The sequence below is a fragment of the Pongo pygmaeus genome, chromosome 3, assembly GCF_028885625.2.
Source record: "Pongo pygmaeus isolate AG05252 chromosome 3, NHGRI_mPonPyg2-v2.0_pri, whole genome shotgun sequence".
In the NCBI taxonomy this organism is placed as follows: Eukaryota; Metazoa; Chordata; class Mammalia; order Primates; family Hominidae; genus Pongo; species Pongo pygmaeus.
Window position 1 is genome coordinate 864031 of NC_072376.2, and position 18096 is coordinate 882126.

An 18096-nucleotide genomic window follows, 5' to 3' on the forward strand; every position below is an offset into this window, starting at 1 on the left:
GTGAACACACATGGCCAGCACCAGGGTCCCCATGGCACGGCCCCTCAGCACCTCTTCGGCCCAGGGCCTTGGCAAGTGCTGCAGAAACACCAGGGTCCCCATGGCATGGCCCCTCAGCGCCTCCTTGACCCAGGGCCTTGGCGAGTGCTGCAGAAGCTTCTGGGTGGGCGGTGGGGGGGGTTGTTCCTGAGGTGTCTCCAGCGCACCCACCTCCAGCCTCTGTCTCAAGGGTCTGCCTGCGGCTCTCCCCGCCTGGGCCTCTGTGGTGCCTCAGGCTGAGTCAAGTGGGGGCCACACAGCAGCACTTGCGGGGAGGAACACCAATTGAGGGTGCTCTGAGAACAGGCGGCAGAAGGGACGACCCTGCTGGGACGGCCAAGGGTGCTGGGACAGGAAGTGGCAGGGGCGTCCCTTGGGGTGTGTCTGGGGTGAGGTCCAGTGATGGCACCCAGGTGTTTTCCTGAAAAGCCTCGGAGGGGCTGGGAGCTCACTGGGGGTGTGGGCAGAGACAGGTGTGGGATCCCCAGGTGGGGACAGACTGTCCCTCCGCCCAGGCCCTTCTCCTGTACCCAGGGGCCCCGCCAGCATGGCCCGTGCTGCCAGCCTCCCCAGGCCCACAGACTGGGATGAAGAACGAGGGTTGGTATTTCACACTTTGTGGGCATGGTTTTTTTTTCACCTTTAAAAAGATATGAAATCATTCTTAGCTCGTGAACCATTAAAGCACAGGCTGACATGCCGGGTGCACAGCCCCTGAGGTGCAGCTCAGCTCTGCCTCAGGCCCATCTCCCAAGACGCTTGCCCTGCCCCAGGGGCACCTCCAGACCAGGGGCCTGCCCTCTGCAAGTGGCCAGGTCCAGGGATGCTACCTACCCTGCCAGTCCAGCGTGTGCAGGAAGCGACTGGCGTCCGCGCTGCTGCTTGGCGGTGAGTCAGAGTCCGTGGGTTCGGCTTCCGGGGACCCTGCCCCAGCATCATACTGAGCCGTGGAGCCGGGCTGCCGGGGAAGCTCCGGCTTCCCTGCAGGAGAGGGAGGGCGTCAGGCACCGGCACTGGCCAGCAGCCTCAGGGCAACACTGACCCCAGAGCTGGGAAGTGCAGCCAGGCGGGTGCCAGCACTGTGGCAGGCGCCAGCGCTGTGGCAGGCCAGGCCATCGGTAAAGCAGACCAATGACATGACGGGGAGGGGATCTCTGTGAATAGATTCCTGTTATCCACTCGGATGCTGCTCTGGGCCATGCGTGCACACTCGGGCATGGCACACGCACACATGAACACACACAAGGAACCCACCGAGGCATCAAATGCCACACAGATGCAGGGTACACGGTACATATGAATGCACACACGGCACACACACAGATGCACGGTACACACAAATGCACACACAGCACACACACAGATGCATGGTACACATGAATGCACACACAGCACACACACAGATGCACGGTACACATGAATGCACACACAGATGCACGATACACATGAATGCACACACAGCACACACACAGATGCATGGTACACATGAATGCACACACAGCACACACACAGATGCAGGGTACACATGAATGCACACACAACACAGATGCACAGTACACACGAATGCACACACAGCACACACACAGATGCAGGGTACACATGAATGCACACACAGCACACACAGATGCACAGTACACACGAATGCACACACAGCACACACACAGATGCAGGGTACACATGAATGCGCACACACAGATGCAGGGTACACATGAATGCACACACAGCAGAGATGCACGCTACACATGAATGCACACACAGCACACACACACATGCACGGTACACATGAATGCACACAGCACACACACAGATGCAGGGTACACATGAATGCACACACAGCACACACACAGATGCACGGTACACACGAATGCACACACAGCACACACACAGATGCACAGTACACACGAATGCACACAGCACACACATAGATGCAGGGTACACATGAATGCACACACACAGATGCACAGTACACATGAATGCACACACAGATGCACAGTATACATGAAAGCACACACAGCACACACACAGATGCAGGGTACACATGAATGCACACACAGCACACACAGATGCACAGTACACATGAATGCACACACACAGATGCAGGGTACACATGAATGCACACACAGCACACACAGATGCATGGTACACATGAATGCACACACACAGATGCACGGTACACATGAATGCACACACACAGATGCACAGTACACATGAATGCACACACAGCACACACACAGATGCACAGTACACATGAATGCACACACAGCACACACACAGATGCACGGTACACAGGAATGCACACAGCACACACAGATGCAGGGTACACATGAATGCACACACACAGATGCTTGGTACACATGAATGCACACACACAGATGCATGGTACGCACAAATGCACACACTCAGATGCACAGTACACATGCACACACACAAATGCACGGTACACACGAATGCACACAGCACACACAGATGCACAGTACACACGAATGCACACACAGCACACACAGATGCAGGGTACACATGAATGCACACACACAGATGCATGGTACACACAAATGCACACACAGATGCACAGTACACATGCATGCACACACACACAGATGCACGGTACACACGAATGCACACACAGCACACACACAGATGCATAGTACACAGGAATGCATACAGCACACACACAGATGCAGGGTACACACGAATGCACACAGCACATAGATGCAGGGTACACATGAATGCACACACAGCACACACACAGATACAGGGTACACACGAATGCACACAGCACATACAGATGCACAGCACACACGAATGCACACAGCACACACACAGATACAGGGTACACACGAATGCACACAGCACACACAGATGCACGGTACACACGAATGCACACAGCACACACACAGATGCACGGTACACACAAATGCACATACAGCACACACACAGATGCACGGTACACAAGAATGCACATACAGCACACACACAGATGCACGGTACACACGAATGCACACACAGCACACACACAGATGCACAGTACACGACAGCACACACACAGATGCAGGGTACACATGAATGCACACAGCACACAGATGCAGGGTACACATGAATGCACACAGCACACACACAGATGCACAGTATACACGAATGCACACAGCACACACACAGATGCAGGGTACACACGAATGCACACACAGCACACACACAGATGCACAGTACACACGAATGCACACAGCACACACTGCATGGTACACACGAATGCACACACAGCACATACACAGAGGCATGGTACACACAAACGCACACACAGCACACACAGATGCACTGTACACACGAATGCACACAGCACACACACAAGATGCACAGTACACATGAATGCACACACCACTCGTGCACACACATACATGGCACATGGGCACATGCCACCCACAGACACATACACAGCATGCACACGTCACACATACAGCCTCTTTCAGGGACGCTGAAGATGCTCAGAAAGAAAAAGCAAACACTGCAAACCAAGAGCCAAGAACAAGCGTGGCATGAGCAGTGGACGGCCCTGGGCCCACCTGCCAGCGCTTCCTGGGCTGCCTTTTCGAAACTGCTCAGAAGTGAAGAGTGACAGGAGAGAGGGTTCTGTTCCATGTGCTGCCAGCAGGCCCGAGGCTCACAGTGAGAGTGGACGTGTGTCCAGCACACGTGACAAAAATCTGACCCAGACACACGCCCAGGACAAAACCCTGCTTCGCTCCAGGAGCCCGGGTTTTCCTCCCTCTGCCTCCGTCCCTGCCCATGGGTCTCAGAAATTGCAGCCTGTCCATGGGTCTCAGAAATTGCAGCCTGCGAGTCCTCCTTCTCTGGTGTAGCTGGTGATAGTGTCCAACATCCATGATGGAGTTTCCAAAACCTCCTGCAGCCCAAGCTGCTCAGGGCCTGGGTACAGCAGCAGGCACGGTGGCCCAGCCCTGCCAGAGCTCGGTCAAAGGTGTCTCTCTCCACAGAGACACTCACCAGAACAGGATTCCCTCGATTCAACTGCGGGATCTTACCAAACTTAGACAGAATGTCTTGCTGCTCCTCCCGGCTGGAAAACAGGATTTTGGGGTTCAGCCCCCTCATGCTCGAGTTCTCCCATGGTGGGGCTTCCCGGCTCGGCCTGTCCCTGGGTTCCACCTCCACTTCCAGGTTCACTTGAAATAAATCCGGGTATTTCTCTTGAATGTCACACGCGTCCAGGTCATACCTGTGGTTACAAGTAGGCGCCACTTAGGAAGGCTGCCCAAGTAGTCTGTAAGTCCCTTGAACATTCAGTAAAGAAATGTGCACGGAAACAGGCGGCAGCTGCAGGCAGCGGGACGAGAACAACCAGGGCAGCCGGCCACCCCCGCCTGCGGAAGCTGGAGCCCTGTGAGCCGACGCAGCAGCTGACCCAGGAACCCACAGGGCACCAGCACCCCCGGTCACGGCCCCAGAAGAGCATCATTTCACTCGCTCCTTGGACGTCACAGTGGGGATGCCCACGACTGTGTTCAAGGCAGAGGGGCACCGGGCGGGGCCGCCATGTTTCCTGCAAGTCCAGGGGAGGCCGCGTGCTCAGAGCAGACGGGACAACGTCCCACAGCCGGCAACTCCGACACCCAGGCGGGCAGCTCTGAGGTGGGACCCCAGGGTTCCAAGGCAGGCGCCGGCCCTCACTACACAGCACACACAGACTGCGGCCACCCGGCAGCTCTGAGCACGCACTCTGGGATACTAAATGTATTTTCCATAAAAACGACGACGTCTACCCTGACAAAAATCCACAACTGTCAAAAGATGCCCATAAAACCAAGACCTCTAGAATCCAGCTGCGAAGGAATTGGGAACATGATTCCGGGGGAAACAAAGCCGTGTCTACCGTGGGGCTGGGGAGGCAGCACTGGCTGAGCTGTGGGGAGCAGGGCAGAGGTCAGCAGGGCCCGCCTCGGGGTGTCGGCCATGCGGGTGGGGAGCAGGGGCAGGGGTCAGCAGGGCCCGCCTTGGGGTGTCGGCCGCACGGGGAGACAGGTGTGACCTGACACTGACCATTTCCTGGCCCCACAGCTCTCTAAGGAATTCCAGGCTATTTCACACATTTCCTATGATCATCTCTGATCCTACTGTCATAAACTGCACTGGTAAGCCTCTCCAGCGGGCAGCAGGCTCCCTATGCCTGTCTTATTTTATGCCACCTAAAATCTCTACATGTTGAATTTTATACACCTAAGAAAATAAAGAAACATAAAAGAGTGGCGGACAGTTCCTGGGAAACCCAGGGTGCCAGTGTCTGCAGGGCCAGGAGCACCCAGAGCACAGTGGGATACGCCAAGGGAGGGCAGGCAGACGGGCCCGGCGGCCTGTGTGGGTCAGAGCCACGGCTGGTTTTAACTGTCACTTCTCTGAGCTCCACACATGCCTGTGATGTGATGTGTGAAGTCCTCTAGTTTACCCCTTCCTGCTCACCCCCTAAAACATCCTCTACCTGCACGAGGGGAGAGCACCCTGTGCCTGCCCTGAGGGGTGGCCAACCTCACGCAGAGCAGCGTCCCCTCGATGCCCACTCAGGGCTCTGGGCGGAGGTGACCACGGCCGAAGCTGGGACTGACGTGCACTCCAGCCGGGGCCAACACGAGCTTCCCCCTGCGCCCGAGCCTCTTTGCGTGCCGCTGTCTGTTGTCAGGGGTGGCAGGGACTGCACAGCGGTGGCACAGCTGGCGTGGAGATGTGGAGGCAACGTCTGCAAAGGAGCCAGCAGGCACCAGCAGAGAATCCGATGGCCACCGCAGCAGAGGCTCAGACCGGCCACGAACGAGGGCGGAGAGGCACAGCGGGAGGGGCACAGAGGGAGGGAGTGTGCAGGGAGCCAGGTCTGCCAGACAGGCTTGGGTCCTGGGACAGACCGAACTTGGGCAGCCCCAGAGGGAGTGCTGCTCATGCCCAGCCTCCCTCCCCCAGCTGCCCCTTAAGATGGCCCTGGGCACTGGGCCTGCAGGCTCGGCTCACCCAGCCTGGCGCTGAGGGCACAATGAGGTCTGTGAGCAGGGCTGGCCGCTCCCAAGAGCCCTGGACTGCAGAGGACACAGCCCGCAGGCTCCTGCCAGACTAGCTCCAACAGGGCAGAGGGGACTCCTAACAGGCTCAGCAGTTACACCTGTGCCATGGCTGCAACCCTGTGCCCCTCACCCAGGCACAGCTCAGGCTCACCACGCAGGGAACACGCCTCTCACCCAGGCACAGAGCAGGCTCACCACGCAGGGAACACGCCTCTCACCCAGGCACAGCTCAGGCTCACCACGCAGGGAACACGCCTCTCACCCAGGCACAGAGCAGGCTCACCACGCAGGGAACACGCCTCTCACCCAGGCACAGAACAGGCTCACCACGCAGGGAACACGCCTCTCACCCAGGCACAGAGCAGGCTCCCCACGCAGGGAACACGCCTCTCACCCAGGCACAGAGCAGGCTCCCCACGCAGGGAACACGCCTCTCACCCAGGCACAGAGCAGGCTCACCACGCAGGGAACACGCCTCTCACCCAGGCACAGAGCAGGCTCACCACGCAGGGCCCATGCCTTTCACCCGGGCAGAGCTCAGGCTCCCCACGCAGGGAACACGCCTCTCACCCAGGCACAGCGAAGGCTCACTGTGCAAGGAACACGCCTCTCGCTCAGGCACAGCACAGGCTCACCACGCAGGGAACACGCCTCTCACCCAGGCACAGCGCAGGCTCACCACGCAGGGAACACGCCTCTCGCCCAGGCACAGCGCAGGCTCACCACGCAAGGAACACGCCTCTCACCCAGGCACAGCAAAGCCTTGATCTCCCAGGTTCAAGCAATCCTCCTGCCTCCCAAAGTGTTGGAATTACAGCTGTAAGCCACTGTGCGCAACCAACCTTTCTTCCTTTTAATGTACGCATTTAAAGTTACAAATTTCCTCTAAACCCTGCTTTAGATGCACCCCACACATCTGGTAAGTGGTATTTTGATTATCACTGTGTTTAAAATATTTTCTGATTTCAACAGTGATATCCTTTTTGGCACACAGATTACTTAACGAGCATACGGTCTTTGGGTATTTTCCTGTCACTGATTCCCACTTTAATCCACTGTTGAGATGCCTTGCGACTTGCTGTATGACCCGATGTGGAGTCCACTTTAATAAACGCCCACTTGAACAGATGCCATTTCTCCAAGTATTCGCTGAAGTTTGCGAAACTCAGGTTGGTTAAACCTTGTAAAAAACACCATATCCTGATGTTCTTGTCTACCTGTTCCACTGCCTGGGGAGAGAGGCGGCCATCAGCGTGGGCCTGTCAACTTCACCCCTCCTTCTGCCCCTTTGTGCTGCCCATACTGAAGCCATGTCATTGCCCTCGCCCCTGCAACGTCACCCGTCACCTCCTGCCTTGGTCTATCCCACCTGATATTGACAGTGACACCAGCTTTCTTCCTGTTATGGTGTGCATGGTAAGCAATTTCCAGTTATTCCACTTTAACCTTGCTGGGTCTTCGTGTGCATGGGTTTTGAAGTATGGCTCCTGTAAGCAGTATAGACTTGAGTTTTGTGTGAGCTTGGTTTTGAATCCAGCCCGATTAACTGGAGTGTGTCTCTATTCACCTTCAATGGGATGACTGACAGGCACAGCAGGGCATTGGTCTACTAGCTGGCTGTTTTCTGTCTATATCCCATCTGGGTTTGTTTCTTTATCTCTACGTTGTTCTTGCAAATTAATCACATATTTTTTGTTCCACTTTTCTTCTTGATTGTATCTTTAATCTGCCCTAGGGATTGGTACATTCCCTGCTTCCTGGTGACGGAGCTCCTGAAACACATTGACTTGGTTAATCCCCTCTTCGGCTGTGTGTGTGCGTGCGTGCGCGCATGCTGGTGCTCCTGCTGGTGTGTGTGCACGTGCGTGCGCTGGTGCTCCTGCTGGTGTGTGTGCGCGCATGCTGGTGCTCCTGCTGGTGTGTGTGCGCGTGCGTGCGCTGGTGCTCCTGCTGGTGTGTGTGCGCGCATGCTGGTGCTCCTGCTGGTGTGTGTGCGCGTGCGCGCATGCTGGTGCTCCTGCTGGTGTGTGTGCACGTGCGTGCGCTGGTGCTCCTGCTGGTGTGTGTGCACGTGCGTGCGCTGGTGCTCCTGCTGGTGTGTGCGCCCGCACGCTGGTGCTCCTGCTGGTGTGTGTGCACGTGTGTGCTGGTGCTTCTGCTGGTGTGTGTGCACATGTGTGCTGGTGCGCCTGCTGTGTGTGCGCGCGCGTGTGCTGTGTGTGCACGCACGCGCTGGTGCTCCTGCTGTCAGATATGTTACTACCAAACAGGTTTTAAAACCCACAGGACGTTAGTATTGGTGTTTTAAGCAGCTGGTGCTGGTGTCATTTCACCACAGAGTCATGCATTCCAGCCTCCCTGCCCTTCCTTCCCTAGGCTGAAGGCTTTGCAGGCTTGCCTTGGATATTTGCTGAAATGGAGCAGTTCTGCTAACAATCAACTCTCTCATTCTTTGCTTGGCTGAAGACATCTTTAACTGGCTTTCATATTTCAAGGATAATTTCACCGGATATAGAATTCCCGTATTTTTCTCTCAGCACTTTAGAGACAGCACGCCACAGCTGCCCTCGGGTCTCTCTCTGCAGGTCATGCATTCCCACCCCGTCCTGTCCTCAGGGGCTGGAGATTGTTCTCTTCGGGTTCCAGCAATTCAACCAGAATACTCTGAGGTACTGAACCTCTTTTCTTCTTTTTGTTAAAAAAAAAAGAAGTATCCTCTTTGGTGTCTGCAGAGCTTCTGATTCCATGGTTCTGATGTCCTCCATCAGTTTAGGAAAATTTTTGGCCAATGATTTTTCAAGTATTATTTCTGTTCCACTCTCTCTCTTCTCCTAGAACTTCAAGTAAAAGCACGCCAGGCCCCTGCGGTGCCACAGTCTCTCTCAGGACCCTCTCTGTACGTGTCTTCTTCCATCGTTTCTTCTCTGAGCTGCCGTTGGAAGATCTTTTCTACCAATTCACCGTCTGTTCTGCTGTGCCTATTCCACTGTTAAGCATGTACTGAAGCCTTCATTTCGGCTGTAATATTTTTCAGTTCTAGAATTCACATCTGTCTCCTTTTTATGTTCCAGATCTCTGGTGAAATTCCCATCATTCCCCCGACTTTCTTGAATAATCAATCAGTTACTAAAGTCCCTGCCTCCTGCCTCCAGCATCTGAATCCCCGACAGGTCCTTCACCAACATTTTCTTCTTCATCATCAGTACCTTGGTCTTTAAAACACTATTTTAAGCACCGCCTCCACCGTGGCTGAAAACTCTAAAGAGCACTGGGTGTTTTTCTTCCTCCAAAGGAGGAAAAAAGAAACAAAATTATTAAAGTTGTGACTATGTGAGTTAAAAAAAGAAAAGCGTAAGACACAACAAAGACAAGAGATGTAAAAAAAGAAGCACAGAGACAGAAAAACACGAGAAGACCTCCCCTCCCCGGTCTCCCGGTGCAGGCCGTCCATGACAGCAGCAGGCGCCAGCTCTTCCTGAGCTCACCCAGGCCAGGCCAGCACCCCTCCCAAGGTGCAGAGTCCCCCAGCATCCCCGTGGGGCTGGCCCAAGGCTTCCCTTTGTTTACTGGGTAGGAACCAAGAGCACAGAGCCTGGAACACAGCAGGCCCTGCAGCCATAGCCTCTGTCTTGGGAGCCCCCGTGGGTGCCCCCTCTGGCTCCTGGAACAATGTTTGTTCCACTGTGTCTTGGTGGACAAGCCTGCCTGTGATTGAGTAGAAAGATCTCCAGTTAAATGTGAGGCCAAGGCAGGCGGATCATTTGAGGTCAGGAGTTCAAGACCAGCCTGGCCAACATAGCGAAACCCATCTCTACTAAAATACAAAAATTAGCCATGCGTGGTGGTGCAGATCTGTAATCCCAGCTACTCAGGAGGCTGAGGCGAGAGAATCGCTTGAGCCTGGTGGGTGGAGCTGCAGTTGAGCCGAGATTGCGCCACTGCACTCCGGCCTGGGCGTTAGAGCGAGACTCTGTCTCAAAAAAGAAGACAGACCTCCAGTTAGAATCAGAACGCCCGGGTGTGAGAGCCTGCTCTGCTGCTCACCGCATCTGCACCTGAGCCTGCAGAGGGCCGGGTATGAGCTGTTGGGCGCCGACGTCAAGAGGACAGGGAGCTAACAACAGAGTGTGAGCTTCCAGACAGGATTGCCCCGCATCATCTCCAACCTCCACCTGGCAGGGCACTCTGCACACAGCAGGCTCAGGAACGTTTGCTAAGATGCAGCCGCCACCCGCTCACCTGCTCACACCACGCCTGGGTGTGAGGGCTAAATTCTAACAGACACACACACCAATGGGGGGCAGAGCTGCAGCCACCGGGTCCACCCCAGCAGCCTGCACACGCGCAGCTCCAGGATGGCCCAGGAACAGGCCCAGCACCACCAAGCTGCAGTCACACAGCCCGCCACTCCCCCTGGGGCTCCCACAACCGGCCCACATGCAGGTGCTGCGGCACAGGGCACCTGTCCCTCCCCACCAAGCACACGTTGCACCAACATACTTGGCAAATTTCACAGTGGTGGCGTTCCGAGGCACAAACCCCGTGTGGAATTGAATCTGGAACATCTTCATGGATGCCATCTGCAAAGAGAGCAAACACGACGCCCCGCATGGAGGGTGAATCCAGATCCTGGGGCCACAGACGAATTTTTCCCAATGGGCGAGCTCTGAGAGCGGCTCATGGTGCTGGAGGCATGGACGGCGCCCCCATGCCACATGTTGTGGGGGAAGCGGGAGAGGGTCTGTGTGTGGCAGGTAGCCCCGAGGAGAACGCACGGGCCCACAAGCTGCTTCACGGGACTGCCGTGGGGGCTGCCCTAAGTGGACCCTCAAATTCAGTCTCGATGGAAACGCCAGGCTTTTCAGGCCGAGATCCTGTGCACGGGGCAAGCAGTGGGCACTGTGGGGCAGTCGCCACATGAGAGCCCACAGCACTCACCAAACAGCGAGCACCCCAGACCCTCGGTGAGGAGTGAGCGCACCGTGGCCCCCAGCCCCCCACGAGCCTGGGCGTGAGTCGGGAGCACCGGGCAAGCCACAGGCTCTCTCACCTTGGCCTGCAGCCGGCCGCCCAGAGTGGACCGGGCGTGATAGATGACAATAAGCACGTCTCCTTGCACCGTGACGCCCAGGGGAATCACCGCTTTGCCATCCTCAATCTTAAAATCCCTAAGGACAGAACGACAAGAGAAAAATTAAACAAAAATACCCCCCAAAACCAACCAAACAAAAACAACAAAAAACAGAATGAGAAATTGTCCACTTAGCTAAAACGTGTAATACCCAGTAAAGAATAACCCCCATGAAGAGCCTCACAAGAATTCTGAAGTCTCCTGGACACTAGGATCCCTGTGACCTCCTGCTGCTGACCAGGATCCCAAGTGACCTGCCACAGACGCCACAGTTCCAAACATGTCCACCTCAGCAAGCGCCTGTCCCCGGCAAGGCCAGGATTCCTCTTTAACGGTTTTCCGGAGGGGTGAGGATGAGGGAGCACGGCGTGGGGCCGCAGCTGCACTCACCGCATCTTGTCGTACTCCTGGGAGGTGCTGGCCACACGCTCGTCCCCCACGTAGACCTCGCAGAAGGGCCTGCAGCCGCTCCTCTGCTTGCTGAACAGCGGCACGGGCGTCATGACCACGGCCCTCACCAGGATGGGCTTGCTGTGGGGTGTGATGGGCTCCTCTGCCACCATGTCACACATGTACTCGATGTACCTGGGGGCAGACGTGCCGCATCACCATGTGATGTGCCCTGAGAGGGGACCACACAGCTGATTTTGTCTTTCGAATAGGAGTCTTTCATGCTAGAAATTTCCCTTGTAGCAATGTTTTAGTTGCTAACAAATCTGAGGTTATAATTTTCATTTAGTTATATATATGTGTGTGTGTATACATATATGTATTTTTAAGACAGAGTCTTAAAAATACTCCCTAGTTCAAGATATTTTTAAATTTCTCATGATACTCCCACTTTTACTCATGGGTTATTTAGAAGTTGCTTAATTTTGAGGCCAGGCGCGGTGGCTCACGCCTATAATCCTAGCACTTTGGGAGGCCAAGGCTGGTGGGCTGCCTGAGGTCAGGAGTTTGAGACCAGCCTGAGCAACACGGTGAAACCCTATCTCTACTAAAAATGCAAAAATCAGCCGGACTTGGTGGTGTGCACCTGTAATCCCAGCCACTCGGGAGGGCTAAGGCAGGAGAACTGCTTAAACCTGGGAGGTGGAGATTTACAGTTTTCCAGATATTCTTCTGGTATTGATTTCAATTTTTATTCCACTGTGGCCTGAGAGCATAGTTTGTCTGATTTCAAATTTTAAAAATTTATTGAGGTGTGTTTATAGCCCCAAATCTGATCTTTCTCCTTGCATATTCCATGTGCATTTGAAAGAAATAAATGTGTGTTTTTCTGTTGTTGGGTGGAACGTCCTAGAACGCTCTACAGCTGTGTCGGCCTTCATGGGTTGACACATTCAGTTCTACTATATCCCCGCTGGTGGTCTGTCTACTTGTTCTACAGATTACTGAGAGGAAAATGTTGAGGTCTACCCTACAAATGAGTTGTCTAGTTCTCCTTCCAATTTGGTCAGTTTTTGCCTTATGGATGTGGAATGGAATCTGTTTTCTCTGACCTTGGTAGCGTAGCTCTGGCTTTCCCGTGGCTGGCGTTCCCATGGTGCCTCTGTGGAGCACAAACCCCCCGGAGTCTGCCTCCCACCTCGTAGCACCCACGCCCTGCAGGAGGCCCCTCCCGGAGCTTGTGCGGGGCAGGCAGGGGACGCCACTTCTATGGTGACAGTGCAGACCCCATCTTCCCAGCCACAGGACACTGGGGTCCAGCTCAGTCAGCAGGGAGCCAAGACAGCTGGTCCTTCAGCCACAACAAATAAATCCTGCCAACAGCCCGAGTGGCCAAGGAAGCAGATTCAGAAATGAAGGAGAAATCGGCTTTCTCAGAGTCAGTGCGGCCAACACCTCGAATGGAGGAGAGGGCCCAGCTAAGCCTCAAGGTCCAGGGAGACCATGAGAGAACGGACGTGTGCGGTTCTAAGCCCGAGCGTGTTGTGACGGGTCATGCAGCAATGACTAGTACGCTCTTCCCCCACCATCCTGTTCTGAACCCACCTCTGCCTCCGTGCTGAAAGAGGACTTCCTGCAGTGCATGGCCGAACCGTGTGTTTCAGTCCCATATGACAATGCCTGTCTTTTAAACAAAACCACTCATGTTCAGCCTGAACACTGATGTGGCTGGATTAAAATCTACCATCTTGCTGGCTGTTTCCTACTTGTTTGATCTGTTCTTGGTTTCTTTTTTCTTCTTTTTGCCTTCTCTTGGCAAGGTTTATGTTTTTGTTTTACTTCTTGTTGACTTCTTAATTACAGCACCGAAGAAAAGCCCTTACTGGTTGTTCTAGGCTTTCTGACGAGAACCTTGTGGCTGACATCTTTCTTTCTGTACCTGACACATCTTCTTCTGGCCACCTCCAATACTTCCTCTGTGCTCGGTTTGCAGGAGTTCTGACCGGGATGCACCTGAGTGGGTTTTTATGTGTTTGTCTTGCTTTCATCCTGCTTGGTGACCTCTGAGCTTCTTGAACCTGTGGACTGGTATCTGTTACTCATTCTGGGAAATCCTCAGCCATGATTTCTTCACTGCTCCCGCTTCCGTCTTCCCTTTCTGGACTCCACGTGTGTGTGGCCCTGCCCGAGGTGGAGGCAGCTCTTGGGTGCTTGTTCTACCCCCCAGCTTTCTCTCTGTGATTCAGTTTCAGTATCTCTCAACCTGGCTCCAAAGGCCACTGACTCAGCCTCGGCGATGTCGAAGGCGTTCTCATTTCGGGGATTTCCATTAGTTTATTTCCTGGCATTTCCACGGCTCTGACGAGTGGCCCACTGGACCGTGCACCTGCCTGAGGGTCCTCTTTCCACGGCTCTGACATGTGGCCCACTGGACCGTGCACCTGCCTGAGGATCCTCAGCACATCAGTAAGTTACTTCAATTTCCCTCAGAGTCACAGGGTGCAGCTCTTTCTCTCGTCTCCTCCATCTGGAGGCATAAGAAAGGGTCTCGGCCAGGTCTGGGCCTCCCTCATAGTAGCTGTGCCCCCTTGCCCGGCCCTCACTCTCCCATCTGTCCTGTGGGTGCCCACAGAGACTGTGCCTTCCAGAGGGCGAGGACCCTTCCAGTCCTGCAACCCTGGAGGCTTCACTCGCCCACTGAGACACTTGGCCTCCACCGGTTGGACTCTTTCTGGCCTCCTTCTCTTCTGGGGTCCAGTTACGTCCACCCCAGACAGCGCGCACACACACACACACCTCCTCCCACAGGCACCTGACTCTCCTTAGATTCTGGGCCAACGATGTGAAAAGGCCATGAACTTGAAGCTGGTCCAGCTAGCTGCTCGGTGGGAGCGGCACTCTGCACATCTCTCTGCTCCTCCAAGGAAGGAGCTGTGGGATTTGGGCGTCATGGAAGCCCAGCCACATGCCACAGGGAAAGAGACTCCCTGGTTCTCAGACACCCCCTGCTGAGCAGGCCCCACCGCACCTGGCCTGAGGGTGCCAATGGCTTTCAGCTCAATGTGTGGAGGGGCTCCCGACTTTGCACTCCACTTGCTGGGGTCACATAGAAGACAGCTGGATGGGGCGGCCATGATCTCCTCCCACCAAGGCTGTGAGAAAACGAGGTGGGGCCCCCTCCCTGGGGATCCACAGCAGCAGGAAAGGCCTCCCGACCCTCGCCCCGTCCACAGGCTGTGTGCCCTATCCAGAGGGGATGAAGAATGGGGAGTCCCCTGACGCTTGGGTCCCTCCTCTTCCCTCCTGCCACAGTGGGGCCATGGGGCCGGCCTTTGCTCCTGGGCCCTGACTCTTGGGGCCTCTGTGGTCCAGGTCAAGACCTGCTCTTTCAGAGGCTGCTCCAGCCTCACCAGGTCCTCATTGAGGCCAAGGCCAGGGGAGGCTTTATGCTGGGAAGGACTCCTCGGGAGTGGACACCTGCAGCCCCGAGAAACAGGGAGAGCCCTAAACACGCTGTGGCCGCACTCCCGTTTGAGAAACAGCCTCCTCCACATGGCCAGGGAGAGCCTGCTGCGCGCTGAGGCGGAGCGGCACAGAAGCCTGCATTTGGCAGGGCCCTAAACGCGCTGCGACTGTCCTCATGTCTGAGCAGCGTCAGGTTCTCCACACAGCACCTGTGTCAGGTGGTCCACATGGCATTGTCACATGATTATCCACCAGAGCCCACCACATATATGGCATTTGTCAGAGAACCTAGCATCTAGCCACAAGCTGGGCAGATGCTGCCCACAGCAGTCAGGACCACCGCGGCTGAGGGCCCACCCTCCCTGGGCTCTGCGGCCGTAAGCCCAGGGCTCAGCCGTGGCTCTGCGAGGCCGGGTCTGCCTTTCCCACCAGCACCTGCAGCGGCACTGACTGGCTCTCCAGGAGACACCACAGTGAGGGCGGCAGTACCACACGGGCCCAAAGAGCTGTCCCCTGTCCCCGGAGGGCCACGCAGTACCTTTTGTGGGACGGCCAGATGCCTGGTGGGCAGCGCTTCATGCTGAACATGTACACGGCAGCCTCCGCAGTGCTGAAGAGACGGCAGAAGCACAGGAAGGAGCAGACGGCCACAGCAGATGCAGCTCTCCCGTCCTAGGACAGACAGACACGTCTCGCGCGCGCCTCGCACTCACGCAGGACGAGGGCTTGCGGGGTCCTCAGGCATCCTACCTGCCCCACGGCTGCAGGGACGCAGGGCTGTTCCTCTCTGAAGCTGGGATATGTTTAGGGACCTACGTAATGTGCCTGCCGAGGCAAGAATGGAGCCCAACGGAGACTGAAGGTTCCCTAACGAAGAACAGGGCTGGGGCCGCTCCAACAGGCTCTGCTGGTGCCCCGTACCCCGCAAAAGACCCCTCATGGAAACCTCAACTCCATCAACCACAGTGGCAGCTGCCACACCCTGGGAGGCTCAAGCACCACTAAGCCTCGCGCTGCAGATCGGGAAACTGAAGTGACTCTCAGGTGGCCACCGCGCAGGAGGGGGCGGGCTCCCCACACGGGCACGCAGGTCAAGGCCAGGAAGGGCCACATGGGGAGGGGAGGGCGGGGCCGTCTGGCATCTGTCCCCTCCAGACCCAAAGACGCCAAGCACAGGGACTTTCTTCCGTGTCTCAGGGTGAAGAACAGGCCCCAGCTCATGACTGGCGCTCAGATGCTGTTGAACTACCCCAGGGTGAAGAACAGGCCCCAGCTCACGACTGGAGCTCAGATGTTGTTGAACTATGCATGAAATAACGAACTTTGACAAAAGACGGCGCCAGCGCACGGCCCTCGAGCTCACCATGCAGTGCACGACGCAGACGTTCTTGTGGTCCTGCCGCAGCCAGGCGTGCATGTTCCTGCAGATGTTGTACAGGGTGTGCAGGTGCGGGGCCCGCCGTGCTGCCCAGCCACACTCGGAGACCTGTGGGGACAGGGCACGGTGGCACGGACGGCAAAACCCCGCCCCAGCCTTGGTCAGACAGAAGGGACAGCCTGCCTGCAGTGCAGGGGCCTCCGCCAGCTGGTGTCATAAACAGGTGTCCACCTGCGCGAGAGCCTCTGTGGCAGGACCTGAGCACCAGGGCTGCCACTGGCCTTGCAGACAGAGCTCAGTCAGCTGTTCCTGGGCTTTGGGTCCCTTTGCATACTGACAAGTATCGTGTCTGGAAGGAATGCCTCAGCCTCGAGCACCCTCTGGCAGGCGGGAAGCAGTGAGGAGCTGGGGCCTCCATGGTTCCCATAAAGCGGCATCCTCAGAGCAACAGAGACCCCACCTTGCTCTCTCCTGTTCCACGCTCTGCAGCCCCTCAGGAGAAATCCGGCCGCCCCCATCACAGCCCCACCCTGACCAAAGCCCTCAGCTACGCCCCTGCACTGGAGCGGAAGGAAGCTGCCAGAGTGGCACCAAGACAAAGCCTGTGGCCACACACCCGGTTGTGGAACCTGGAGGGCCGGTAGGTCCTCGGGGACAGGTTGTAGACAGCATAGTGCCCTGGGTGCTTGGAGTCCAGGAACAACCGCACATCTTCGATGCTGTTTTTAAGCGCTGACTCCACACCTTCTGCTGGGAACGACATCACTGAAACAAGCAGGCCTGCGTCAGCCACCGTCCCTGGGAGATGTGCACCTTGTGGCCAGGCTGCTGCTGAGGCCTCGCTGCTCCTGGCGCCCCCGGGCAAGCGCAGCCTCTGGCAGCTCCACCAGCCACTGCCCACACAGCCAGCCCCCTCACCCTCCGTGGACTCCCGGCCTGGGTGGACCTAGGAGCATGGACCCAGCCACACATCCACCAGCCGGTGGCTGGGACTTCCTGAGACAGCTTTCTGACACCTGCCCGGTCTCTAGGTGTCGGGATGAGTGACTGAGATGCCTGGTGCACAGAGGCCCTGGTTTTCCATGGACACGGCCTTGCGTTGTTCCTGGCATGACCTCAGGGAGCCATGGAAGGCACCAGGCACAGGCCGCCTGCCTGCCAAGGGGCCCCAGGCCGCCCCGTGAGTCTGTGGCCGCAGACAAGGCTGAAGCAGAGGCACCTGTGCCCTGACACACAACAGGGACTCACTGGGCACACAGGGAAGGGCTGGGGAGCGTCCCACAGCCTCATGTGGTACACATACCTGCAATTCTGGATGTGATGTAAGATATGTCCAGGTCACCCTTTGCATAACTGGAATTAAAAAGAAGAGAACTTGGTTATGACAAGAAACACTCCGCAGTTAAGTCACAGGGCTTAAACCAGAGCCTGAGGCCTGGAGAAGCCGTGGGGCTCTCACTGTAGAGGCTGCATCCCATGAGGAACATGTGTACACAGGCGTGTGGGCAGGTTCACGGGTGTGTTTGTGCTGTGGAGCTGACCCCTACATCAAAAATGGATGGAAATGACACAGCCTGCAGGTGGTGGAGGCGTGCGTGAGACAGGAGAGACATCCGCTGTCTGACTGCCCCTTC

The 18096-nt window shown here is 56.2% G+C and overlaps 1 protein-coding gene across 15 annotated transcripts in view; it reads right to left on the minus strand.

Moving 5' to 3' along the window:
• Positions 1-18096, minus strand: part of GAK (cyclin G associated kinase) — an 86070-nt gene that overhangs the window by 18290 nt on the left and 49684 nt on the right. For all 15 annotated transcript variants that reach the window (XM_054485913.2, XM_054485914.2, XM_063663457.1 and 12 more), the window contains 9 exons: positions 17766-17815; positions 17079-17227; positions 16448-16570; positions 15623-15756; positions 11620-11814; positions 11149-11266; positions 10599-10678; positions 4077-4270; positions 874-1020 (listed from right to left, as the gene is read on the minus strand). In XM_054485913.2, coding sequence (XP_054341888.1) covers positions 874-1020; positions 4077-4270; positions 10599-10678; positions 11149-11266; positions 11620-11814; positions 15623-15756; positions 16448-16570; positions 17079-17227; positions 17766-17815 — 1190 coding nt within the window. The remainder of the gene's footprint in view (positions 1-873; positions 1021-4076; positions 4271-10598; positions 10679-11148; positions 11267-11619; positions 11815-15622; positions 15757-16447; positions 16571-17078; positions 17228-17765; positions 17816-18096) is intronic.